Source organism: Leopardus geoffroyi, chromosome B2, assembly GCF_018350155.1.
Source record: "Leopardus geoffroyi isolate Oge1 chromosome B2, O.geoffroyi_Oge1_pat1.0, whole genome shotgun sequence".
Taxonomy (NCBI): domain Eukaryota; kingdom Metazoa; phylum Chordata; class Mammalia; order Carnivora; family Felidae; genus Leopardus; species Leopardus geoffroyi.
The window spans coordinates 2077926-2100069 of NC_059332.1; the positions used below are offsets into that span (position 1 = coordinate 2077926).

Below are 22144 nucleotides of genomic sequence, written 5' to 3' on the forward strand. Positions count from 1 at the left end.
GAAAATACAGTCCATACAGGATAATACCATTTGACCTGGGGGGCCTGGGTGGCTCAGTGGGTTAAATGTCCGACTTTCGCTCAGGTCATGATCTCATGGTCAATGGGTTCGAGGCCCACAGAACTCTGTGCTGACAGCTCAGAGCCTGGAGCCTGCTTTGGATTCTGTGTCTCCCTCTCTCTCTGCCCCACTTCTGCTCATGCTCTGTCTCCCTCTCTTTCTCTGTCCCTCAAAAATAAATAAACATTAAAATAATAATAACAAAAATAATCCCACTTGACCTAAAAGAGGGACAGGGGCTTGAGAGGCATGGAAAGATTTTAGAAATACGTATATATTAGAGAATGTTGGAATGGAACTTTTATTTTCATTATATGTCCTTCTCTACTACAATTTTTGAAATATAAACTATTGTTCTATAATAATAGCCCTTTTAATAATTAATTTAAAAATATAATACTAGAATCTATTGTAGTAAATGTATGGTAGATTTGGGCATCTATTTTTTTAATGTTCATTTATTTTTGAGGGAGAGCTAGAAGGGGAGGAGAAGAGAGGGAGACACAGAATCCTAAGCAGGCTCCAGGATCTGAGCTGTCAGCACAGAACCTTATGTGGGGTTCGAACCCACTAACAGTGAGATCGTGACCTGATCCAAAGTCAGACGCTCAACCGTGAGCCACCCAGGCGCCCGATGGGCATCTATATTTTTAAATAGTCCTTGGTGATTGGATTCATAGAACTGAAAAGTGCTATCTTAAGCAGAACATAAAATAAAATAAAATAAAATAAAATAAAATAAAATAAATACAAAACCAAAATTCAACAATTTTGAATATCTTAATTCAAAATTAAATCAGCTCTGGATATGCTCACTTTGTAAATAACCTTTTGGTGTTAAATTTATTCTACCCCCAGACACCACTTTTCTTGCCAGAAATACAGCTCCCAGGCGGATGCGATCTACTCAGTGCTTCAAAACCCCACCAGGATTCACATTTTGAGGCTTTGTTCTTTTGCACAAGACTGTGTTCCCAAGGATCACAATTCGGCTGGACGGTCAGGAGCTGATCTGCAAGGCTCACAGGTCCCACGTCCTTGTTTGTAGAGCTGGGCTTGAACCTAAGGACATACAGGTAGAGCTGGGTTTACAAGACCATCACAGATATCGGGCAATAGCTAAAACCTCAAAATCTGATTTAAAAAAATCTGCTACGGGGGCGCGTGGCTGCTCAGTGGAGCCCGCGATCTCGGGTTCGAAGTTCAAACTCCTCGCTGGTTGTAGAGATTACTAAAAAATAACATGTTGTAAACAATTCCTATGGATACAGGAAGCAGAATAACGAGATCTGTGTCATAATCAATTCACACAAAACACATAAGCAGTAGAGCTTCAAAGAGAAAACAAAAGGACAACGCTTTAGCCCAGCAACAAGGGCCGGAAATCCCCTCGCTTACACAGGCCCCCTCTCTTTGCTGGCAGACCCTTGGTGTCTAATCAAGGAACGATGGATTAACCTTTCCCCACCTGTTGCGTGCTGTCTCCTAACTCTCCAACACGGTCACCGCCTGCTCCCGGCTCTCCGGGTGCTGTCCTCGCACCCAGGCCTGGAGCTCGGCGGGCAGGATGGTCAGGAACTGCTCTAGCTCCAGCAGCCTCAGGATCTGCTCCTTGGTGTGTGTTTCTGGGCTCAGCCCCTGGCGGCACAGCTCGCGGAGCCGGCGCAGCGCCTCACGGGGCCCAGGCGTCTCCTGGTAACGGAAGAGCCTGAAGCGCTGGTGTAAGACCGCCTGATGAAGGTGCACCTCCCCCAGCCATCCAGGCTTCTGCTCCCAGGAAGGGTCCTTCTCTTCCTCCACCTTCACTACACTCAGAGCCTCCTGTTCCTCCTTGGTGTGGACCTCAGGAGTATGTGTCTATTTCTGGGCTCTCCATTCCACTCTGTTCATCTATTTGTGTATTGTTTTTGCCAATATCATGTGTCTTGATTTCTGTAGATTTATAACTGGTCTTGAAGTCAGGGAGTGTCAGTCCTCTGCTGTTCTCCTTCAATGCTGAGTTAGCTATTCTGGGTCTGTGGCCTCTCTGTATAGACTTTAGAATCAATTTGTTGGAGGGGCGCCTGGATGGCTTAGTTGGTTAAGTGTCCGACCCTTCATTTCAGCTCAGGTCATGATCTCATGGTCCTGGGATGTAGCCCGGCATTGGGCTTTGTGCTGATAGTGTGGAGCCTGCTTGGGATTCTCTCTCTCCCTCTCTCTCTGCACCTACCCCGCTAATGCTTGCGCGCTCTCTCTCTCTCTCAAAATAAATAAACATTAAAAAAACCAATTTGTTGGTATCTACAAAAGAACTCACTGGGATTTTACTGGGATTACATTGTATCTATAATTTAATTGGGAGGAATGACAATCATGACAACAGAGTCTTCTATCCATGTACATGAAATATCTCCTACTGTATTTAGATCTTTGATTTCTTTCATCAGAGTTTTATAGTTTTCCTCATGGAGATCTTGTACACATTTTGTTAGATTTATACCAAATTATGTATTTGTCTTTTTGGTGCTAAGGTAAATGTGAATTTCAAAATCCTATTGTTCATTGCTATTATATAAGAAAGCAATTGACTTTTCTGTATTAAGCTGAATCCTGCAACCTTGCTATAATCACTTATTAGGTCCAGGAAGGGTTTTTATTTTTATTTTTGTATTCTTTAGGATATTCGACAGAGACAATCGTGTTATGGCAAACAGCCAGTTTTATTTCTTCCTTCCCAAACTACATTACTTTCATTTCTTTTTCTCATTTGTTGCGTTACATAAGTCTTCCAGTATGGTGTTAAGTGGGAATGGTGAGAAGGGACATCTTTATCCTCTTCCTCATCTAAATAGGAAAGCATTTGTTTTTTTTTTTTTACCATTAAATATAATGTTAGCTGTAGGTTTTTGTAGATGTTAACAAGTTGAGAAAGTTCCCTCTCTATCCCTAGTTTGCTGAGAGTTTTTATAATGAATATGTTAGATTTTGTCAGATGCTTTTTCTGCATCTGTTGATATATGACATTTCTTCTTTAGCCTATTGATGAGATAATTACATTAACTGATTTTCAAATAGTGAACCAGATTTGCATACCAAGAATAAATTTCACTTGGATATAGTATACAGTTCTTCCTATACATTGTTGGAATCAATTTACTCATATTCTAGTAAAGATTTTTCAATCTATCTATGAAATATATATTGGTCTGCAGTTTTCCCATCTTGTAATAACTTTGTCTGGTTTTGGTATTGGGATAATACTGGCCTCATAAAATGAATTAGGAAGTATTCCTCTATGCTTTCATTATCTTTAAGAGATAGTACAGCATTGGGGTGCCTGGATAGCTCAGTTGGTTAAGCGTCCCACTCTTGATTTCAGCTGAGGTCATGATCTCACGGTTTATGTGTTTGAGCCTTGCATTGGGCTCTGTGCTAACAGTGCAGAACCTGCTTGGAATTCTCTCTCTCCCTCTCTCTGTCCCTCCCCTGCTCGCTCTCTTTCTAAAATAAATAAATGTAAAAAAATGATATAGTACAGCATTCACATAATTTTTATTTAAATATTTAGTAGAACTCACCAGTGAACCTATCTGTACCTGGTACTTTGGGAAGATTAATTATTGTTTTAATTTCTTTAATAGATATAGGCCAACTCAGATTGTCCATTTCTCCTTGTGTGAGTTTTGGTAATTGTGTTTGTGATTTTGTGACTTGTAATAAAAACCATATATTTGGTCTTCCTCCCCATTCAGTGTTGAGAGTGACAAAGAGATCTTTTGTTATGTTAATAGGGTGAATTTTAGGAAGCACCTCAGGGTGGGGGCTTGGTTGTCAGAAGGGCCAACCATGTGATTAGAAGGTTGGAACTGTAAGTAAACCACCCCACCCCCCACCCCCCCAGCAAGGGGTGGCTGGAGATTGAGTTCAATCACCAATGGACAATGATTTAATCAATCATGTCTATGTAATGAAGCTTCCACAAAAACCCAAAAGAAGGGGGTTAGGAGAGCTTCCTGGTTGGTGAACACAGATTTGGGAAGAGTGGTATGCTCAGAGAGGGTATGGCAGTCGTGCACCATTCTTCAATCCCTTACCCTGTGCATCTGTTCCTGAATTCTATCCTTTTATAATTAACCAGTATTCTAGTAAGTAAACTGGTTCCCTGAGTTTTGGAGCCATTTTAGCAAATTAATCAAACCAAAGGATGGGGTCATTGGTCCCTCCCATCTATAGTTCGTTGTCTGAAGCTCAGGTAACAGCCTAGGACTTGTGATTGGCATCTTAGGTGGGGAGAGGGGGCAGTCTTGCAGGACTGAGCCCTTAACACAGAAGATCTGATGCTATCTCCAGGTAGATAGTATCAGAATTAAGTTGAATTGCATGACACCCACCCGATATCTGAGACCTGCTTGGTGGTGTGGGAAAAAAAGACCCACACATTGTAATTGAAATGAGAATTGTAGTGTCCTTCAAAAAATTGGTATGATTCATCTAGGTTAAAAAATTGTGGGCATAGAGTTGTTCGTGATATTCCTTTTTTTAATATCTATGGAATCCACGGTGATATGAAAATTTGTGTCTTCTTTCTCTCTTTTCCTTAGCTAACTTGGCTAGAAGTTTATCAGTTTTATTGATCTTAAAAAAAATTAAAAACAAACAGCTTTTGGTTTCACTGATTTTTTTCTATTGATTTCCTGTTTTCAGCTTCACTGATATCTGCTCCAATTTTTATTTCTTTTTCTTCTGCTCATTTTGGACTTAATTTGCTCTTCTTCTAATTTCCTAAAATGGAAGCTTACATTTTTGATTTTAGACATTTTTTCTATTCTAATATATACATTCAATGGTATAAATTTTCCTCTAAACAATGTTTCTGCTTCATCCCACAAATTTTGAGAAGTATTCATTTAGTTCAAAACATTTTTATATTTCTCTTGAGACTTATTTGACCCATGTTTTATTTAGAAGCATGTTGTTTAACTTCCACATATTTTGGGATTTTCCACTTATCTTTCTGTTACTGATTTCTTTTAAATCCGTTGTGGTCTGAGAGCGTACTTAGTATGATTTGTATTCTTTTAAGTTTGTCAAGGTGTATTTTATGGCCATCAGAATGTGGCCAATGTTGGTGAATGTTCCATGGGTGCTTGAGAGAAATGAGTATTCTGCTGTTGTTGGATAAAGTATTCTACAGATATCAACTACAACCAACTGAATGACACTGTTATTCAATCCGACTATGTCCTTACTCGTTTTGTGCCTACTGGATTTTTCCATTACTGAAAAAGGGATGTTAAGGCCTCCAAATCTAAGAGTGGATTCATCTATTTCTCCTTGCATTTGTACCAGTTTTTGCCTTATGTATTTTGACACTCTATTGCTTGGTGCAGATACATAAAATATTGTAATGTCTTCATGGAAAACTGACTACTTTGTTATTATGTAATGTCCCTCTTTATCCCCAGTAAATTTTCTTGCTCTAAAGCTGGCTTTGTCTAAGATTAATATAGTTACTACAACTTCCTTTTAAATTTTTTTATTATTTTGTAATTTACATCTAAGTTAGTTAGCATACAGTGCTATAATGATTTCAGGAGTAGATTCCAGTGATTCACCCCCTATGTATCACCCTGTGCTCATCCCGACAGGTGTCCTCCCTAATGCCCCTTGCCCACTTAGCCCATCCCCCCTCCCACAACCCCTCCAGCAACCCTCAGTTTGTTCTCTGTATTTAAGAGTCTCTTACGTTTTGTCCCCCTCCCTGTTTTTATATTATTTTTGCTTCCCTTCCCTTATGTTCATCTGCTTTGTATCTTAAACTCCTCATATGCATGAAGTCATATGAGATCTGTCTTTCTCTGACTGGCTAATTTCGCTTAGCATAATACCCTTTAGTTCCATTCACACTTTCTTTCTTTCTTTCTTTCTTGCTTGCTTGCTTTCTTGCTTTCTTTCTTTTTTTAAAGTTTATTTTATTTTGAGAGAGAGAAAGAGAAAGCACAAGCGGGGGAGGGGCAGAGAGAGAATCCCAAGCAGGCTCAGGGTTTCAATCTCACGAATCGAATCATGAGATCATGACCTGAGCCAAATCAAGAGTGGGATGCTTAACTGACTGAGCCACCCAAGCACCTCTACTCTACCTTTTTTGTTTTTGTTTTGTTATTTTTGAGAGACAGAGAGAGACAGAGTGTGAGCAGGGGAGGGGCAGAGAGAGAGGGAGACACAGAATCTGAAGCAGGCTCCAGGCTCCGAGCTGTCAGCACAGAACCAGACATGGGGCTCAAACCCACAAACCAGCTGTAAGATCATGACCTGAGCCAAAGTTGGACGCTTAACTGACTGAGCCCCCAGGCAGCCCTCCACCTTTTGTATGATGAGTGTTAGCATGGTGTATCTTTTTTCATCTCTTTAATCTGTGTCTTTACATTTAAAGAGTGGTTCTCGTAGAGAACTTAAAAGTTGGGTCTTGATTTCTTTTTTTAATTAAAAAAATTTTTTAATGTTTATTTATTTTTGACATTGAGAGAGAGAGAGAGAGAGAGAGAGAGAGAGCATGAGTCGGGGAAGGACAGAGAGAGAGGGAGACTCAGAATCCGAAGCACGCCCCAGGCTGTCAGCACAGAGCCCTACGTGAGTCTCGAACTCACGAACCGTGAGATCATGACCTAAGCCAAAGTCGGATGCTTGACCGACTGAGCCACCCAGGCACCCCTCTTTCCTTTGTTTTTAATTCACTGTCTTTCTCTCTTTTTTTTAATGATCTAGGAGGTTCCCCCCACCTGCCTTTTTTTTTTTTTAATTTAAATTTTATTTAACCAGCCTCTGTCTTTCAATTGGTATATTTAGACCACTGCTGTTTAAAAAAAAATTTTTTTTTTTTCAACGTTTATTTATTTTTGGGACAGAGTGAGACAGAGCATGAACGGGGGAGGGGCAGAGAGAGAGGGAGACACAGAATCGGAAACAGGCTCCAGGCTCTGAGCCATCAGCCCAGAGCCCGACGCGGGGCTCGAACTCCCGGACCGCGAGATCGTGACCTGGCTGAAGTCGGACGCTTAACCGACTGCGCCACCCAGGCGCCCCAGACCACTGCTGTTTAAAGTGATTACTGAAGGGCACCTAGCTGGTTTAGTTGGAGGAACATGTGTCTCTTGATCTCAGAGTCATGAGTTCAAGCCCCACATTGGGTGTAGAGATTACTTAAAAATAAATAAAACTTTAAAAAAATGAAGTGATTATTGGTGCCCCTGGGTGGCTCAGTTGGTTAAGCGTCCAACTTCAGTTCAGGTCCTGATCTCACAGTTTGTGAGTTTGAGCCCCGCATTGGGCTCTGTGCTGACAGCTCAGAGCCTAGAGCCTGCTTCCAGTTCTGTGTCTCCCTCTCTCTCTGCCCCTCCCTCACTCACACTCTGTCTCTGTCTCTGAAAAATGAATAAATGTTAAAAAAAATTTTTTAAATGAAGTGATTATTGATATAGTTCAGTTATTACCTATAATTTTTGTTACTGTTTTCTATTCATGGCTCTTTTTTTTTTTCTTCTTCCACTCTTTCTGCCTTCTGAGGCTTTAATTGAGCATTTTATCTGATTTCATTCCTCTCCCTTAGCATATGAATTATACTTTGCCTTTTGCCTCAAAGTTCTTATTCTTTTCCCTCCTTTTAATTCTTTTCTCCTTGCATTTCAGTTTGGCAAGTTTCTATCGGTGACATTTCTTCAACCTCTCTGGTTCTTTGGCCTCCTCCAGTCTATTGATGAGTCCTTCAAAGCATTCTTCATTTGTTAGGGTGTTTATTATTATTATTTCCTTTTCATTAATTCTTAAAGTTTCCATCTGTTTACATTACCAGTCTGTTCTTGCATGTTGTTTACTTTTCCCATCAGAGCCTTTAGCATATGAATCATAGTTCTTTTAAATTCCTGGTCTGGTAATTCCAACATCTCTGCTGAATCTTAGTTTTGATTACTGCTACCTTACTTTAAATTTTAAATTGTGATTATTATTATTTTTTTTTAGTAATCTCTACAACGTAGGGCTCAAACTCATGACCCTGAGATCAAGAGTCACATGCACTATCGACTGAGCCAGTCAGGTGCCCCTGCTTTTTTACCTTTTAGTGTGCCTTCTTTTGTTGTTGTTTTTTGAAAACCAGACATAATAAATTAGGTAAAAAGAACTGAGGTAAATAGGTCTTTAGATAAATAGTGCGGGATTTTATGTGTTTGTAGGTAGAATTTGGGTATTTATTGTTTGCTATAGCTGTAGGTATCAGAGCTAAAGTTTGGTCTGGTATCTGTGTTTTTGCCTTACCTTTTGCTTCTGGGTTTCCCTCTGGACTTCTTAAATAGAACTAAGCTGCGCAATTGTTCCAATTATTTCCCTTGTTATATAGGATCCCTATTAATGTGGCGATAGGGTGAGGGGAGAGCAGCATCCTAGAGTCCTGAGATTAGGTTTCAGTCTTTCAGGGAGTCTGTGGCTTGGACTGTGATATTCACAAGTGCTTCTCAGTTTTTGTTCCCTTTCCTTCCTTACATGAGACAGGAAGGACAGAACAGGCTGGGGCTTGCTCCTCCCCTGCATGGGAAGGTAAGACCAGGCCTGGGTATTCCCTTCCCCTACATGGAATGAATAGATTTTAATATGTTTTATCGAGATATAATTCACAGGACATAAAATTCATCCTCTTAATGTAATATTCAGTGATTTTTAGTATATTTACAAATTTGAGGTACCATCATCACTGTCTAATTCTAGAACATTTTCATCACCCCAAAATAAATCCACACCATTAGTAGTGTCTAATGACTGTCCAGTCTATTGATGAGTCCTTCAAAGCATTCTTCATTTGTTATGGTGTTTTTTAGTATTATTTCCTTTTCATTAATTTTTAAAGTTTCCATCTCTGTTTACATTACCAGTCACTTCCCATACCTCTCATCCCTGGCAACCATGAATCTACTTTCTGTCTCTGTGCATTTTCCTATTTGGGACATTTTGTAAAATAGAATTATACACTATGTGGCCTTTTTTTGTCTTCCTTCATTTAGTGTAATGTTTTCAAGGTTCATCCATGTTACAGCATGTATAAATACTTCATTCCTTTTTATGGTTGAATAATGTACCATTGTATGATTATAGCACAATTGTTTATTCATTTATTAATCAACAGAAATGGATTGTTTCTACTTTTTGGTTATTATGAATAGTTCTACTGTGAACATTTATGTACAGTTTTTTTTTAAATTTATTTTTTAAATTTACATCCAAATTAGTTAGCATATAGTACAACAATGATTTCAGGAGATTCCTTAGTGCCCCTTACCCATTTAGCCCATCCCCCCTCCCACAACCCCTCCAGTAACCCTCAGTTTGTTCTCCATATTTATGAGTCTCGTCTGTTTTGTCCCCCTCCCTGTTTTTATATTATTTTTGTTTCCCTTCCCTTATGGTCATCTGTTTTGTCTCTTTTTTTTTTTTTTTTAAATTTTTTTTTTTTTCAACGTTTATTTATTTTTGGGACAGAGAGAGACAGAGCATGAACGGGGGAGGGGCAGAGAGAGAGGGAGACACAGAATCGGAAACAGGCTCCAGGCTCTGAGCCATCAGCCCAGAGCCTGACGCGGGGCTCGAACCCACGGACCGCGAGATCGTGACCTGGCTGAAGTCGGACGCTTAACCGACTGCGCCACCCAGGCGCCCCTGTTTTGTCTCTTAAAGTCCTCATATGAGTGAAGTCATACGATTTTTGTCTTTCTCTGACTAATTTCACTTAGCATAATACACTCCAGTTCCATCCACGTAGTTGCAAATGGCAAGATTTCATTATTTTTGATTGCCGAGTAATACCCCATTGTGTATATATACCACATCTTTTTTATCCATTCATCCATCGATGGACATTTGGGCTCTTTCCATACTTTGACTATTGTTGATACTGGTGCTATAAACATTGGGGTGCATGTGCTCCTTCGAAACAGCACACCTATATCCCGTGGGTAAATACCTAGTAGTGCAATGGCTGGGTCATAGGGTAGTTCTATTTTTAGTTTTTTGAGGAACCTCCATACTGTTTTCCAGAGTGGCTGCACCAACTTGCATTCCCATATGTACAGGTTTTTTTTAATGTTTTTATTTATTTTTGAGGCAGAGAGAGACAGAGCATAAGCAGGGGAGGGGCAGAGAGAGAGGGAGACACAGAATCTGAAGCAGGCTCCAGGCTCTGAGCTGTCAGCACAGAGCCCGACTCGGGGCTCGAACTCACAGACTGTGAAATCATGACCTGAGCTGAAGTCAGACACTTAACGGACTGAGCCACCCAGGCGCCCCCATATGTACAGTTTTTATTTGAACACATGTTTTCAAATTTTTAAAAAATATATAACTAGGAGGGGAATTGCTGGGTTATATGGTAACTCTATGTTTAACTTTCTGAGGAACTTCTAAACGATTTTCCAAGGTGGCTACACCATTTTATATTTTCACCAGCAATGCAGGAGGGTTCTAATTTCTCTCCATCCCTGTGAACACCTGTTCCTATCTTTATTATAGCTACCTTACTGGGTGTGAAGCGGTATCTCATGGCTTTGATTTGAATTTTCCTAATGTAGAATGACGTGCATCTTTTCATGGACTTATTGTCCATTTGCATATCTTCTTGGAAGAAATATCTATTCAAAGCCTTTGACCATTTTAAAATTGGGTTGTCAGTCTTTTTGTTGCTGAGTTGTAAGAGTTCTTTATGTATCCTGGGTACTAGACCCTTATCAGATATATGACTTGCCAATATTTTCTTCTGTTCCATGGGAGGTCTTTTCACTTTGTTGATAGTGTTCTTTGAAGCAAAAAAGGTTTATAATTTGATGAAGTCCAATTTCTCTTTTTAATTTTGTTTCTTGAGTTTCTGGTGTTACTGAAGAAATCACTGCCTTAACCCAAGGTCATATTTACACCAGATTTCTTCTAAATGTTTTAAAGTTTTAGCTCTCACCTTTACATCTTTGATCCATTTTAACTTAAATTTTTAAGCGTTTTAAAAATTGATTTTTGAGAGGGTTAGGGTGGAGCAGAGACAGGAGAATCCCGAGCAGGCACAGAGCCTGATGTGGGGCTCAAACTCATGAACCAGGAGACTGTGACCGGAGCCAAGATCGACAGTCAGAGGCTTCACCAACGGAGCCAGCCAGGTGTCCCTCCCAGGTGTGTTTCTACTACCAATTGCTTCTCTTGGATTTGTGTCATTTGTCGTCTCATGCTCCTAATTTTTAAAATTTGTTTTTGCAAAATTGCTTGTAGAAATAGTTTCAGACCTAAGAGAATATTACATTCTTATAGAGACGACCTCCCCGTACCTGTGGGCACTGGCATTATGGAATCACTTAAATCCATTGTAGAGATTAGGATTCAAAGCAGAGCAGTGGCCCCTGTGAGAGCCTATGTGTGGTTCGTGTACTTTTAGAGGACAGTCTTTGGGGTCCCACACACCAGAGTGAGGGCATTTACCTGCACTACCTCCTACGTTGGCAGTCGCCAGAATCTAACTTTGGTGACTTTTTTTTCTGTGACCCTATCAAGAGTTTGACTCACCCTCTCAGTTACCCTTTCCAGAATCAGAAGATGCCCAAAGAAAGGATCATCTCCTTAAATATACATACTCTTTCACTCTAATCTTTTATTCTCAAATTAGCTCTTTAATGTGTTTGGATAGATTTTCTTAAAAAGCATTTTGCCCAGCGTCCCCACTTCTCAGTGGGAGAACTGGTCCATAGGACTCTGTCCACCATTACCCCAAGCAGAATTCCGGGTGCATGTTCTTGCGGGCTGAATAGCTATTAAGTGATTTCCATTCCAACTCCTATTTTAACATTCTAACCTAAGAGAACATTTACATATCACTAATTTGATTACTCTTCAAAAAGAAGAATATACCACAGGTAATATTTCCCAAGAAACTATGGACTCGGAGGTTGGAACTGACCTGCTGTAACTCTCAGAGGCAGGCAGTTTATCTCATTCTGTAAATTTAAATCAGACAACTCCAGGATGTCACTCAGCAATTTACGTCTATGTCCTTTCTACAATGTGGCTGAGGAAATACTGCTTTCGTAAGTCCCCGGTCTTCAGGAGCAGCTGGGTGGAGGAAGAGGGAAGTGCCTGTAAGAAAAGTCTTTCATCTGGGACTCAGTTTTCTCAAACAGCAAAACTTCTGGGAGGCGCTAACTTATATCCCACATTCACTTGTTCAAAAATAACTGTTCCAGCCGCATCCTCTCATCTCTGTTAAGGTCGCTCTGTTCTTCCACGCCAAAACACTTGGGTCATTCTTGCCTCTTCTTTCGATCTTATCCATGAGCAAAATCCCTGTGGCCTGGTCTTCAATGTGTAACCAGGATCCATCACTTCTCACCACCTCTGCTGAGCACCTGTGTCCAAGGCACTGTAGGTTCCTGCCTAGATTACCTCATTGGTTCCTAACTGTTCTCTTAGTTCCCACTCCTGTCCCTTTATATGCTTCACAAGGCAGCTAGAGGAATCCTTTCAAAGCCTAAGACCGATTACGCCACATCTTTGCTTGAAATCCAGCCATAAGCTTTCCGTTTCACTCAGGGTAAAACCCAAAGGTCATTTCTATAGGCCATCCCCCTTCACCTGTGTCCTCCTCTCTTCTTGCTGTCTCACCGGCCGTGCTGTTTCTCCAGTATGTCAGCACCTTTGCACCTGCTACACTCCCTTTCTGGGATGTTCTTAGAAAAGTATTTTGTTTCCCCTTTACACACAGCATGGTCTGGTATGTAGCTTTTAGGATCACACTGCATTTTAAGTAGCAGTATCAGTTCGCATCACCAGACCCTGAGGAGTCAGGCATTATTTTTGAAGTTGAGGTTTCTTTATTTCTATCTTGGAGATCTGCCTCACCCCACGGCGCCACCAGATGAGAAAGTACCTGCATTGTTTGGAAGTCTGCAGCTCCCAAAACCCATGTGGGACAGGTGACATCACCATCAGGTTAAGATGCCAGATAGATCCGTTAGTTCACACGGAAAAAGAACAATTACGTGCTAGTGCAATTTATACTGTGCATAACCTGTGGGCCAGCAGTTTCATTCCTGTGTACGCTCCCCAGAAAAACACTCCCAAAGGTGTTGAGAGCAAAGCTGGTGAACACCCTAAATGGCTTTCACTTAGTCATTAGAGCAAATGACTTAGGTAACCACCTCACAGCAGAGGATTCGACCTGCCTAGTGAATTGTTATTCATAATTCATTGGCTTCAAAGAGCAGAAGGGCATAGAATGAGATAGAACACAACGATTTACGGGTGACTGGAAGGAACTGGGAGAAATGGGACTGGGATGGGGGGTAGAGATAAAATAAAATGTATAAAAACAAAAGGCCACACACAGACCAATGGTTATGAGATTCCATGAAGTGAGTTCACACCGAATCCACACTGAATAATAACCACTCTCATTTGTGGACAGGCCTGGGAAGGCGGGAGATCCGACGACAAACTGTGACAGCTCCCTCTTCAGGCTGACTTGCTACCAACCCACAAGCAGAACCCTTCACTGAGCACATGCTCAAGCCTTCTCCGTATGGGTCACTGTTCCTTCCATATATTAGACACACAAAGTGAACAAGGTAAATTTGGTCTGTTGTTTACAAATCACAAGTTCACATGGCCCACCCATGTGTGTTCATCTACTGTTTCTGCCCAAACGCATAGGAAATTCTGTGAAACGACTTACCAAACCACAGATACTTGCAGCATTTCCCAGATACTAACACTCTAAAAATAAAAGGGAGTAAGCCTGGTAGAAATGCATCACAGGAATTAATGTCAAAATCATTCTTAGAAAAACTATTTTAATTAGCGTCATGAATTCCAAGCCAAAAATAAATGTAATAATGTTTCAATCATCAAAGGTTGTGAATAAAGACTTTCCCCCCATTCTCTACCTTTACTACAGAAAATGAAAGCTAACTGTGCCAAAGAAAGTTAAGTAGCCATAGAGATCTGTCACAGATGTTTTAATTCACCTTTCCCCATGAAGTGACCTGACAAAGTCTCTAACAAACACTTGTCTTAATTGCATAAAATGCTCAAATGATTGTATGCAGTGGGATTTTTAAAGTTTTTATTTAGTAATCTCTAGGCCCGATATGGGGCTCAAACTCATGACCCTGAGATCAAGAGTTGCATGCTCTTCCTACTTAACTGTGATGCTTGATGTTGAAAAAGTCCTGTACTATACCTTTACCATATATTTGACAATTGAAGTTTATTTTTGTTGTGTATCCTTTGATGTCTGAAGAAAGTTCATACCCGCCCCAGGCAGAAGACTTCTCTCCAGTACAGACTGATGTTTGGTAAGATCTGAACTTTGACTGAAGGCTTTCCCCTTTCACTTACACTCAAAGAGGAATCTCTGATCCACTGTAAGAACTGAGCTAACGCTGAAAGGTCCCCAGAGCAGTCACACATATAGGGCTTTGCTCCAGCGTGTATTTACTGGTGGAGAAGGCTGATCTCAGTGAAGGCCTTCCCACATTTTTCCATTTATGGGTTTTCTGGCAAGAACCTCCACCTACGCACTCGCGTCCAAGATGAATTTGCTTCTGTTTGATGAGAGCTGAGCTCACACGAACATTTATAGCACTGAAGATATCCTCACGGGTCCTCTGGCACCTGACAAGACCCTCCCAGTATCCGCAGGCTTTGCCACAGTCTTCACTCTCGTGGGACTCTTCTTTAGGTGGCTTCTCTGCTGTGCAGTACCACGGGACCTGGGTTTGCACGGAAGGTCCTTCCGGGCTGAGAATCCCCATAGGGTTTCCTCAAGTCTGCTGGGGCTCAGTCAGGACTGCTGGGGCTCCAGGGCTTGTTTTCTCAGGGAGAGGCATTTCTGGAGCACTCACGTTAGACTGAGCAGCTGCTGCCTTTATCGCAGCTGAAGCTGAAATTGTGCGCAAGGTGAAGGGAGAATTTCCCACTCCCAGGGCACGGACAGAAGTGAACTTCAGGGCAGGTTCTCCCAAGTGTCTTTACCAGAGGGATACTTATCAGATGCTTATCAGTGAGACTTATCCCTTTATCAGAGTGATACTGTCCTTGGCTTGAAGCAGTGCAAGCTGTGATTCCTCACAGGGGCTCCTCCCTCACTTGGCTGAACTATTCAGAAGCCCCTGGACTTGTGGAGGCCCTGGGGAATGTTCCCATTTAGTCCTCTGTGCTAGACTTTTGCAAAACTCTGCAGGGAGAGAGACTCCTTGTCTAAGGCCAGGAGTCACCCTCTGAAAGAACAGGTTGATCATGAAATAGGCACCCTTTCCTTAGACGGGGAAAAGGAGTCAAATGTAACAAATGAGAGCAGCCTAGGAGAGAAGTCACCCAGAAGAGGGCTTTTCATATGCGAAAGTCCTAAGTAAGACTGTACACGTGTTTTTCATTAATTTCTGCTCTTTCCCTTTGCTTTCTTTGGGCTATTTTCCTGTGCTTTTTTAAAAGTGCTCAAATATGGATGTTTAAGAGCACTTTTTTCAGCCTTTCTTCTAAGTATAGCGCCTATATATTTAAAAAAAATTTTTTTTTTTCAACGTTTATTTATTTTTGGGACAGAGAGAGACAGAGCATGAACGGGGGAGGGGCAGAGAGAGAGGGAGACACAGAATCAGAAATAGGCTCCAGGCTCCGAGCCATCAGCCCAGAGCTGGACGCGGGGCTCAAACTCACAGACCGCGAGATCGTGACCTGGCTGAAGTCGGACGCTTAACCGACTGCGCCACCCAGGCGCCCCTAAAAATTTTTTTAATGTTTTTATTTATTTTTGAGAGAGAGAGAGACAGAGCATGAGCAGGGGAGGGGCAGAGAGAGCCAGAGACACGGAATCTGAAACAAGCTCCAGGATCTGAGCTGTCAGCACAGAGCCCGACGCGGGGCTCGAACTCACGGGCTGTGAGATCATGACCTGAGCTGAAGTCGGACGCTTAACGGACTGAGCCACCCAGGCGCCCCTAGCATCTATATTTTTAAATGAAATAATTTACCGAAGGAGCTTGAAAAGGTACCTGGAACGGAGAAGGTCCCAATAAGTGGAAGTTACTACTACTAGTAGTATTCTCACTAACATAAAATAGAAGTAAAACGGAAGGAAGGGACTAGGGAGGAGACGCAGCACTTCTTCAAGTCACCTGTGAACGTGACCACATAGAAAGGAGCAGACTAAAGAGGCCATCACATCAGCAAAGCATTTTACTATCTAATGGAGAGATTACAAAGATCTCAAAGCTGGAAGGGATGTCAAAATATTTGACATGTCTCCTTTATTTTTAAGGATATAGAAACTGAGGCTCAGCTAGGTGGCGTTAGTCTAGCCTAATATGGTTACTTAGAGGTAGAAACAGGTTGGAACCAAGGGCTTTCGAATCTCACCTTCAAAGTTTTTACCAGCATAACACACTGGCTCCTTGAAGCCCACGACGGCATAAGAACAACCTTCATGCTGAAACTTTCACGTCACAGCTTAGTAGTTAAGAGAACAGGTTGTCACCTTACACCCTGGTTTCAATCCCCGGCTTGACCATTTCCTGGCCAAATGACCAAGTTATTTAATGTCTCTGTTCCTCAACTTCTGCAGCTGTAAAATGGTAGTGGTATGTATCTCATACCAGTGTTTGTTATTGACAAATACACACATAAGGCACTCAGAAAAAGCCCCGACATAGAAGGCATTCCATAAACATTGGCCCTCTCGATGGTAGATTTTATCAATTTTTTTTGGTTCCTCATTGCCATCTTTGTAAGGATTATATTCCCCCACCCTATCGTTAAGCTTGGCTATTTGACCTGCCTTGGCTAATGAAACGTAAATGCAAATGATATATGCTTCCCCTGTAGAAGCCACTGTGTGTTCCCACCACCGCTTTTCTTTTACTCCTCAAGCCTGGGTCCTGGAGTGGAGAGAACGTGTTGCAGATCTGCAAGTGAGCCACAGCTGACACACAACATAAGCAAGACTAAGTCCTGTACCGTGAGCAACAGATGTGGGGTGGTAGCTGGGGGTGGGGGGAGGTGCTGGTTACATAACAAAAGTCTAGTTGATCATAATGACACTAAGTAAGTCCACTTGCACACTCTCATACCATTTCATGCACCAGCTGCCAGGTGTTGGTGGTCAGTTAACACAGACAAAATGAAAGTCAGAGGTGCACCTGGGTGGCTCAGCCGGTTGAGCGTCCAACTCTTGGTTTTGGCTCAGGTCATGATCTCACGGTTCATAGGTTCGAGCCCCGCATCGGGTTCCGTGCTGAGAGAGAGGAGCCTGCTTGGCATTCTTTCTCTCTCTCCCTCTCCCTGCCCCTCCTGTGTTCTCTCTCTCTCAAAATTAACAAATAAACATTAAAAAAAAAAAAAAAACAACAAGTAACAGCTAAGCCTTGGATCCCTGCTACGGCATTAACGAGACGCTCAACACGAGAAAGTGCTGGCGCCTGCAGTGTTCCATTCTTACTCATCTGACAGCGTCAGGCAAGGGGCAGGAGAATCAGCACGGCTGTGGGGACTGTCTCACTGCCAAGAGAGCACTCCTGGGGGCCAGGAGGAAGGGGGGCGGGGGAGAGCCGGGAGTGGAAAAGTACCGAATACAGAGTCAGAGTGGGGAAAAGTGTGCTCAAGTTTCCTCTACCCCAGTGAGAGAGTCTTGGCAGAGCTGCTTGGGCAAGGTCCCCAATACCAGGCCTCCAGGTGGAGGTGTGGCCTGCAGCACGAGGATGCCTACAAGCCCTGCCATCCTTGACTGCAACACAGAGACTGCACACGGTGGCTGGGCCTGGGAGTCCAGTGTGGGAGGGTGGCTCTGCCCCACGAGGGGCAAACAAGCTGGACGCCTCGGGTAAGACGATTTGCTCCACAGAATACCTAAATGTAATGTAAAGTTACAATCATTAGGAAAATGTGGTACCGACCCGAGGAAATACGAATAAACCAATGGAACGTAACAGAGGAACCAGAAACAGACCTATGCATATAGGACAATTGATATATGACACATTAGCCTTGTACGGCAGTGGGAAAAGACAGTCTTTCCTGTAAGTAATGCAGGATCAGCTGGATATGCATATGGGAAAAGAATGAAATCTGACCCTCACTCATACACAAAAATCAGTCTCAGCCGAGTCACTACACTGTACACCTGAAACGAATAGAACACTGTACGTTAACTACGATGAAGCAAAAAATGTTTATTTATTTTGAGAGAGAGACGGTGGGGGGCAGGGGAGGGGCAGAGAGAGAGAGAGGGAGGGAGAGAGAGAATCTCAAGCAGGCTCCACACTGTCACATGCGGGGCTCGAACTCACGACCACAAGATCACAACCTGAGCCGGTATCAGGAGTCAGACGCTTAACCGACTGAGCCACCCAGGTGCCCCCAGACACATACTTTTAAACATGCTTTTCCCGAAGTCCCTTCCTTTGTCCCTTTTCCTGGGGCCGAAGAACTCACTCTTCCTCTAAGATTTCACCCTCCTGAGGCCTTTTCAATGGTTCCACGAGTGGTTCTTACACCTTCGGTGCAAAGTAGCCTGTACAAACCCAGTGGCTTTCTCGCTGTATTTACTGTTTTCTGTCTGCACCTTTCTCCCCAAGTAGACTGGGAGGCCCCTGAAGACTGGGGTGCTTTTTCCAGTTACCTTTGTATTCCTAGTACCTGGCACAAGGCCCAACCCACAGCAGGTGACCATCCACACTGTACTTTGAGCTCACAAGGAATAACCATGTTACACAGATCCTGCCCTCCTACCACTACATTCTTCAGTAGAAGAAATGTGTTTCTCCAGAGTGTCTGCCCCCTTCAAAGTCTTCAAGACACGCACCACTTACTGCTTAGGATTCAGTTGCGCTGGTTTGGGGTGGGGTATGGCATCACTTCAGTGCTGATCTCAGAAGAGTATTCTCCACCCAGAAGAGTCTGTCTGCAAACCTCCATCCTAGGGACAAACCGAGACAGTTGGGGCCAAAGAAGTCAATGCTAAAAACACTGACGAGAACAGAACACAAATGGCATGGCAGGGAACTTTCTCTGGGACAGAGCAAGGAGAAACCAGTCTTCCTCAACTGTCAAAAGGCAGAAAGAAGCAGGACAAAGGAATTCACACCTCGACCCAATGTCGTAGACAATTTCCTGGTGTTTTGTTGAGGCCCTTCATTCCTGCCTGTAAGTATGTGCCTTACTCTCTCCAGCACGCCCCATGCCTCGGTGAGGTTCTGTCTCCTCAGTGTGCGCTCCAAAACCGGGACCTTTTCTGCCTTCAGCCCCCACGTCCATACTGAAACTTACCTGGGCAGAGTGGGAAGCACGCCTTCAATACCAGACTTCACGCTGTGTGTTTCCACATGCAACCCTGACCTCAGTGCCTGACCGCACAAGTCAGCTCAAAGCTTCATGGAGTCCAGTGTGTCTGTGGGCTGTCTTGCCTCAGATGCTCATGAGAAATCATGGAAACTATGTATCTCTTTACAACACAGAGTCCTGCTGCAGACCAAATCAATCTGCAATTTCTATGGCTTTGGTGTTCATCTTGAACCTCGTGTGGTTTCGTTTCAGGGTTCACAAGAATTTCCTGGCCTGCCACCCAGGGGTCAGAAATCACTATTAATTTTTAAGTCCAGATCTCTTCCATGAGCTTCATACATGCATGTGTCACCTTTGGGTGTAGGTCTGGGGACGGGATTAGAAAGTTAGGGTACATTCTGATGAACAGTTCTACTGGGATTTCCAGATATGACAAAGACATTTTCCAGACTGAACTCATTAACTTTGTACCACTTCCCAAATCCGAGCTCTCCCGGTTGATATGAGGCATCGAACTTCAAGGAGTCACTCAAACAGACCCTTGAAAGTCATCCTCAAACCAATGCCATCCTCAACTCAACAACAGTTCCCAAGCTTGCCCAGTCTCGTACCTCTTGAGTCTGCAAATCCCTCACCACACTTGAGAAACACCAAATCCAAGGGATCGGAGCACCTGACACTTTTAGAGAGGCTTTTTGTTTTTGTTTGTTTTGCTTCAGGAAGCTCAGTCAAGTTTAGGGACTTCCTGGCTCAGGAAGTCAAGAGTCCTGGGGTTTTGCTGACTAAGCAAGAATGACCCTGACAAAGTATCTATTAGATTTCTACCTAAAACAAAGGCAGTGTCCCCTCTGCCAAGGAGGTTACTAACCCATCGAATCACCCCTGAGAGCCTGGAGGTACGGCAAAGGCAAAGAAAGGAAGACCAACCAGTTCCTATTTCCAGATACAGTGAGGATATGTGGTTCCCGTCCCACCAATCAACACTACTTCCAATTTCGAACTTAATAGGTTTTACCTATAATACAACAACAACAATAATAACAGAAGGTTTGCACATGAGAAAAATAAAAATGTTTGAAATACTGAAATCTGCTCTTACTAAACCAAAACAAACTACATTACAGTAGACACGTATTTAAAGGGCCTTACCTTGTGAGTTGTGAAAGCGCATTCTCAGAAGTCGACGTGATTTCAGAGCTTTAACTAGTCATTTTGGAGCACTTTTCACGAACTTCTCACTTCTTCAATATTCTAAAGGACAAGCATCAATTAAAACATCAACTTCTTCCATGCCCTTCTCTTAGTGTTAACTCCTGATACAAAAAAAAAAGGCCTTTGGAATATCTTCGCCACATAAATCAATGATGACACTTTCCTTTGGCGTGTATTTTCTGGTGCTTAGTAAGATTAGAACTCCCACGGAAAGCTTTCCCACACGCATCACACTCATACGGTTTCTCTCCAGTGTGGATTCTCTGGTGATGAATTAGGGTTGAGATCTGGCTGAAGGCTTTCCTGCATTCTCCACACGCGTACGGCTTTTCTCCAGAGTGAATCCTCTGGTGGTTAACTAGGGCGGAGTTCACATAGAAGGCCTTCCCACACTCCTTGCACTCATACGGCTTCTCTCCTGTGTGGATTCTCTGATGTTTGATGAGGGCGGAGCTCACGCTGAAGGCTTTCCCACACTCGTCACACTCATAGGGCTTTTCACCAGAGTGGATTCTCTGATGTTTGATAAGGTCTGAGCTCACACTAAATGCTTTGCCACACTCATTACATTCATACGGTTTCTCCCCATTGTGGATTCTCTGATGTATGATCAGGTGTGCCCTCACGCTGAAGCCTTTCCTACACTCATTACAGGTATAGGGCTTCTCGCCAGTGTGGATTCTCTCATGCACAGTGAGAGTGGAGCGCACGCTGAAGGCTTTTCCGCAGTGACCACACTCGTAGGGCTTCTCACCAGTGTGGATTCTCCGATGTCGAACGAGGCCTGAGCTCTGGGCAAACTTCTTCCCGCATTCACTACAGGTATACCGTCTCCCTTCCGTGGGCCTGTCCTCCCGCCTTTGAACCTGGTTCACATACTGAGAGGTTTTCTCGCGCCCAGAAACCTGTAATGTACTCCCATTCCGTAAGCTGGCAACCTGCTGGTGTGGGTCCATCCTTACAGAATTCTTCCCTTCAGAATAGACACCTTATTCGTGCCTCTGGCCTGGACTTCTGAAACAATAACACATAGAGGTTTCAATGTAACTTATTCCTTGTTGCTAAAGCAATAGGATGTGACACAGACTTAACTAGAAGCCTCAAACATGCTTGACAAACCCAGGCCACACCAATCAAATGTCTGTAAAGTAACATATCACAAAACTATTAGAACGAACACCTGACTCAAACGTCTATTTAAAAATTACCCTTTATGATGGTATCTACAGCACAGAATCTGGAATATAAGTGACTACAAAATAATACTTAGTTCCCACTTAAAAAGACTTTTCATCTCTTTCATTAAGTCGGGAAACAAGACAGGAATTGAAGAGATTTGTAGATAGTAGAGCAGATGAAGGACCATACAAATGCAGAAGGGAAAAGAACCAGAACGTCAACTGATAACAAGTTTGGAAGAGTGACAGCAGCCTCACTGACAGCTGTGTTTTTCCACTCGCGCAGAAGTCCACGCTACTTGGCTGGAAGAGAAACATGGGGATAAAAGCTCTGGCCGTTGCTACCACCACCGCTGCTGCCG

At 42.9% G+C, this 22144-nt stretch overlaps 3 protein-coding genes across 4 annotated transcripts in view; all 3 read right to left on the reverse strand.

Annotated features, from left to right (window-relative positions):
• The window catches only part of LOC123609406 (zinc finger protein 883-like), a 32764-nt gene extending 18895 nt beyond the window's left edge, over window positions 1–13869 (reverse strand). Inside the window, exons 1-2 of the mRNA XM_045500432.1 lie at window positions 13521–13869; window positions 2791–2798 (exon numbers count right to left, since the gene is read on the reverse strand). The gene's annotated coding sequence lies outside the window, so the exon portion shown is untranslated. The remainder of the gene's footprint in view (window positions 1–2790; window positions 2799–13520) is intronic.
• LOC123609454 (zinc finger protein with KRAB and SCAN domains 8-like) lies at window positions 877–21560 on the reverse strand. The gene is made up of 3 exons (XM_045500525.1): window positions 20542–21560; window positions 18914–19027; window positions 877–1122 (listed from the first exon to the last, which is right to left on the reverse strand). The coding sequence occupies exon 1, from the start codon at window positions 21558–21560 to the stop codon at window positions 20751–20753; it is 810 nt and encodes a 269-aa protein (XP_045356481.1). The 3' UTR covers window positions 877–1122; window positions 18914–19027; window positions 20542–20750.
• ZKSCAN8 (zinc finger with KRAB and SCAN domains 8) overlaps window positions 877–22144 on the reverse strand; it is a 62286-nt gene continuing 41018 nt past the window's right edge. Inside the window, exons 8-10 of one of the 2 annotated variants that reach the window (XR_006717772.1) lie at window positions 20542–21618; window positions 18921–19027; window positions 877–1122 (exon numbers count right to left, since the gene is read on the reverse strand). The gene's annotated coding sequence lies outside the window, so the exon portion shown is untranslated. Of the gene's footprint in view, window positions 1123–14164; window positions 15336–18913; window positions 19028–20541; window positions 21619–22144 lie in introns of those variants that run through there. The other variant, XR_006717773.1, reaches the window with a different exon arrangement.

Excerpts from the sequence above, each read along its gene's own strand:
- LOC123609454 (XM_045500525.1), bottom strand. The coding sequence starts at position 21,560 with ATGGACCCACACCAGCAGGTTGCCAGCTTACGGAATGGGAGTACATTA.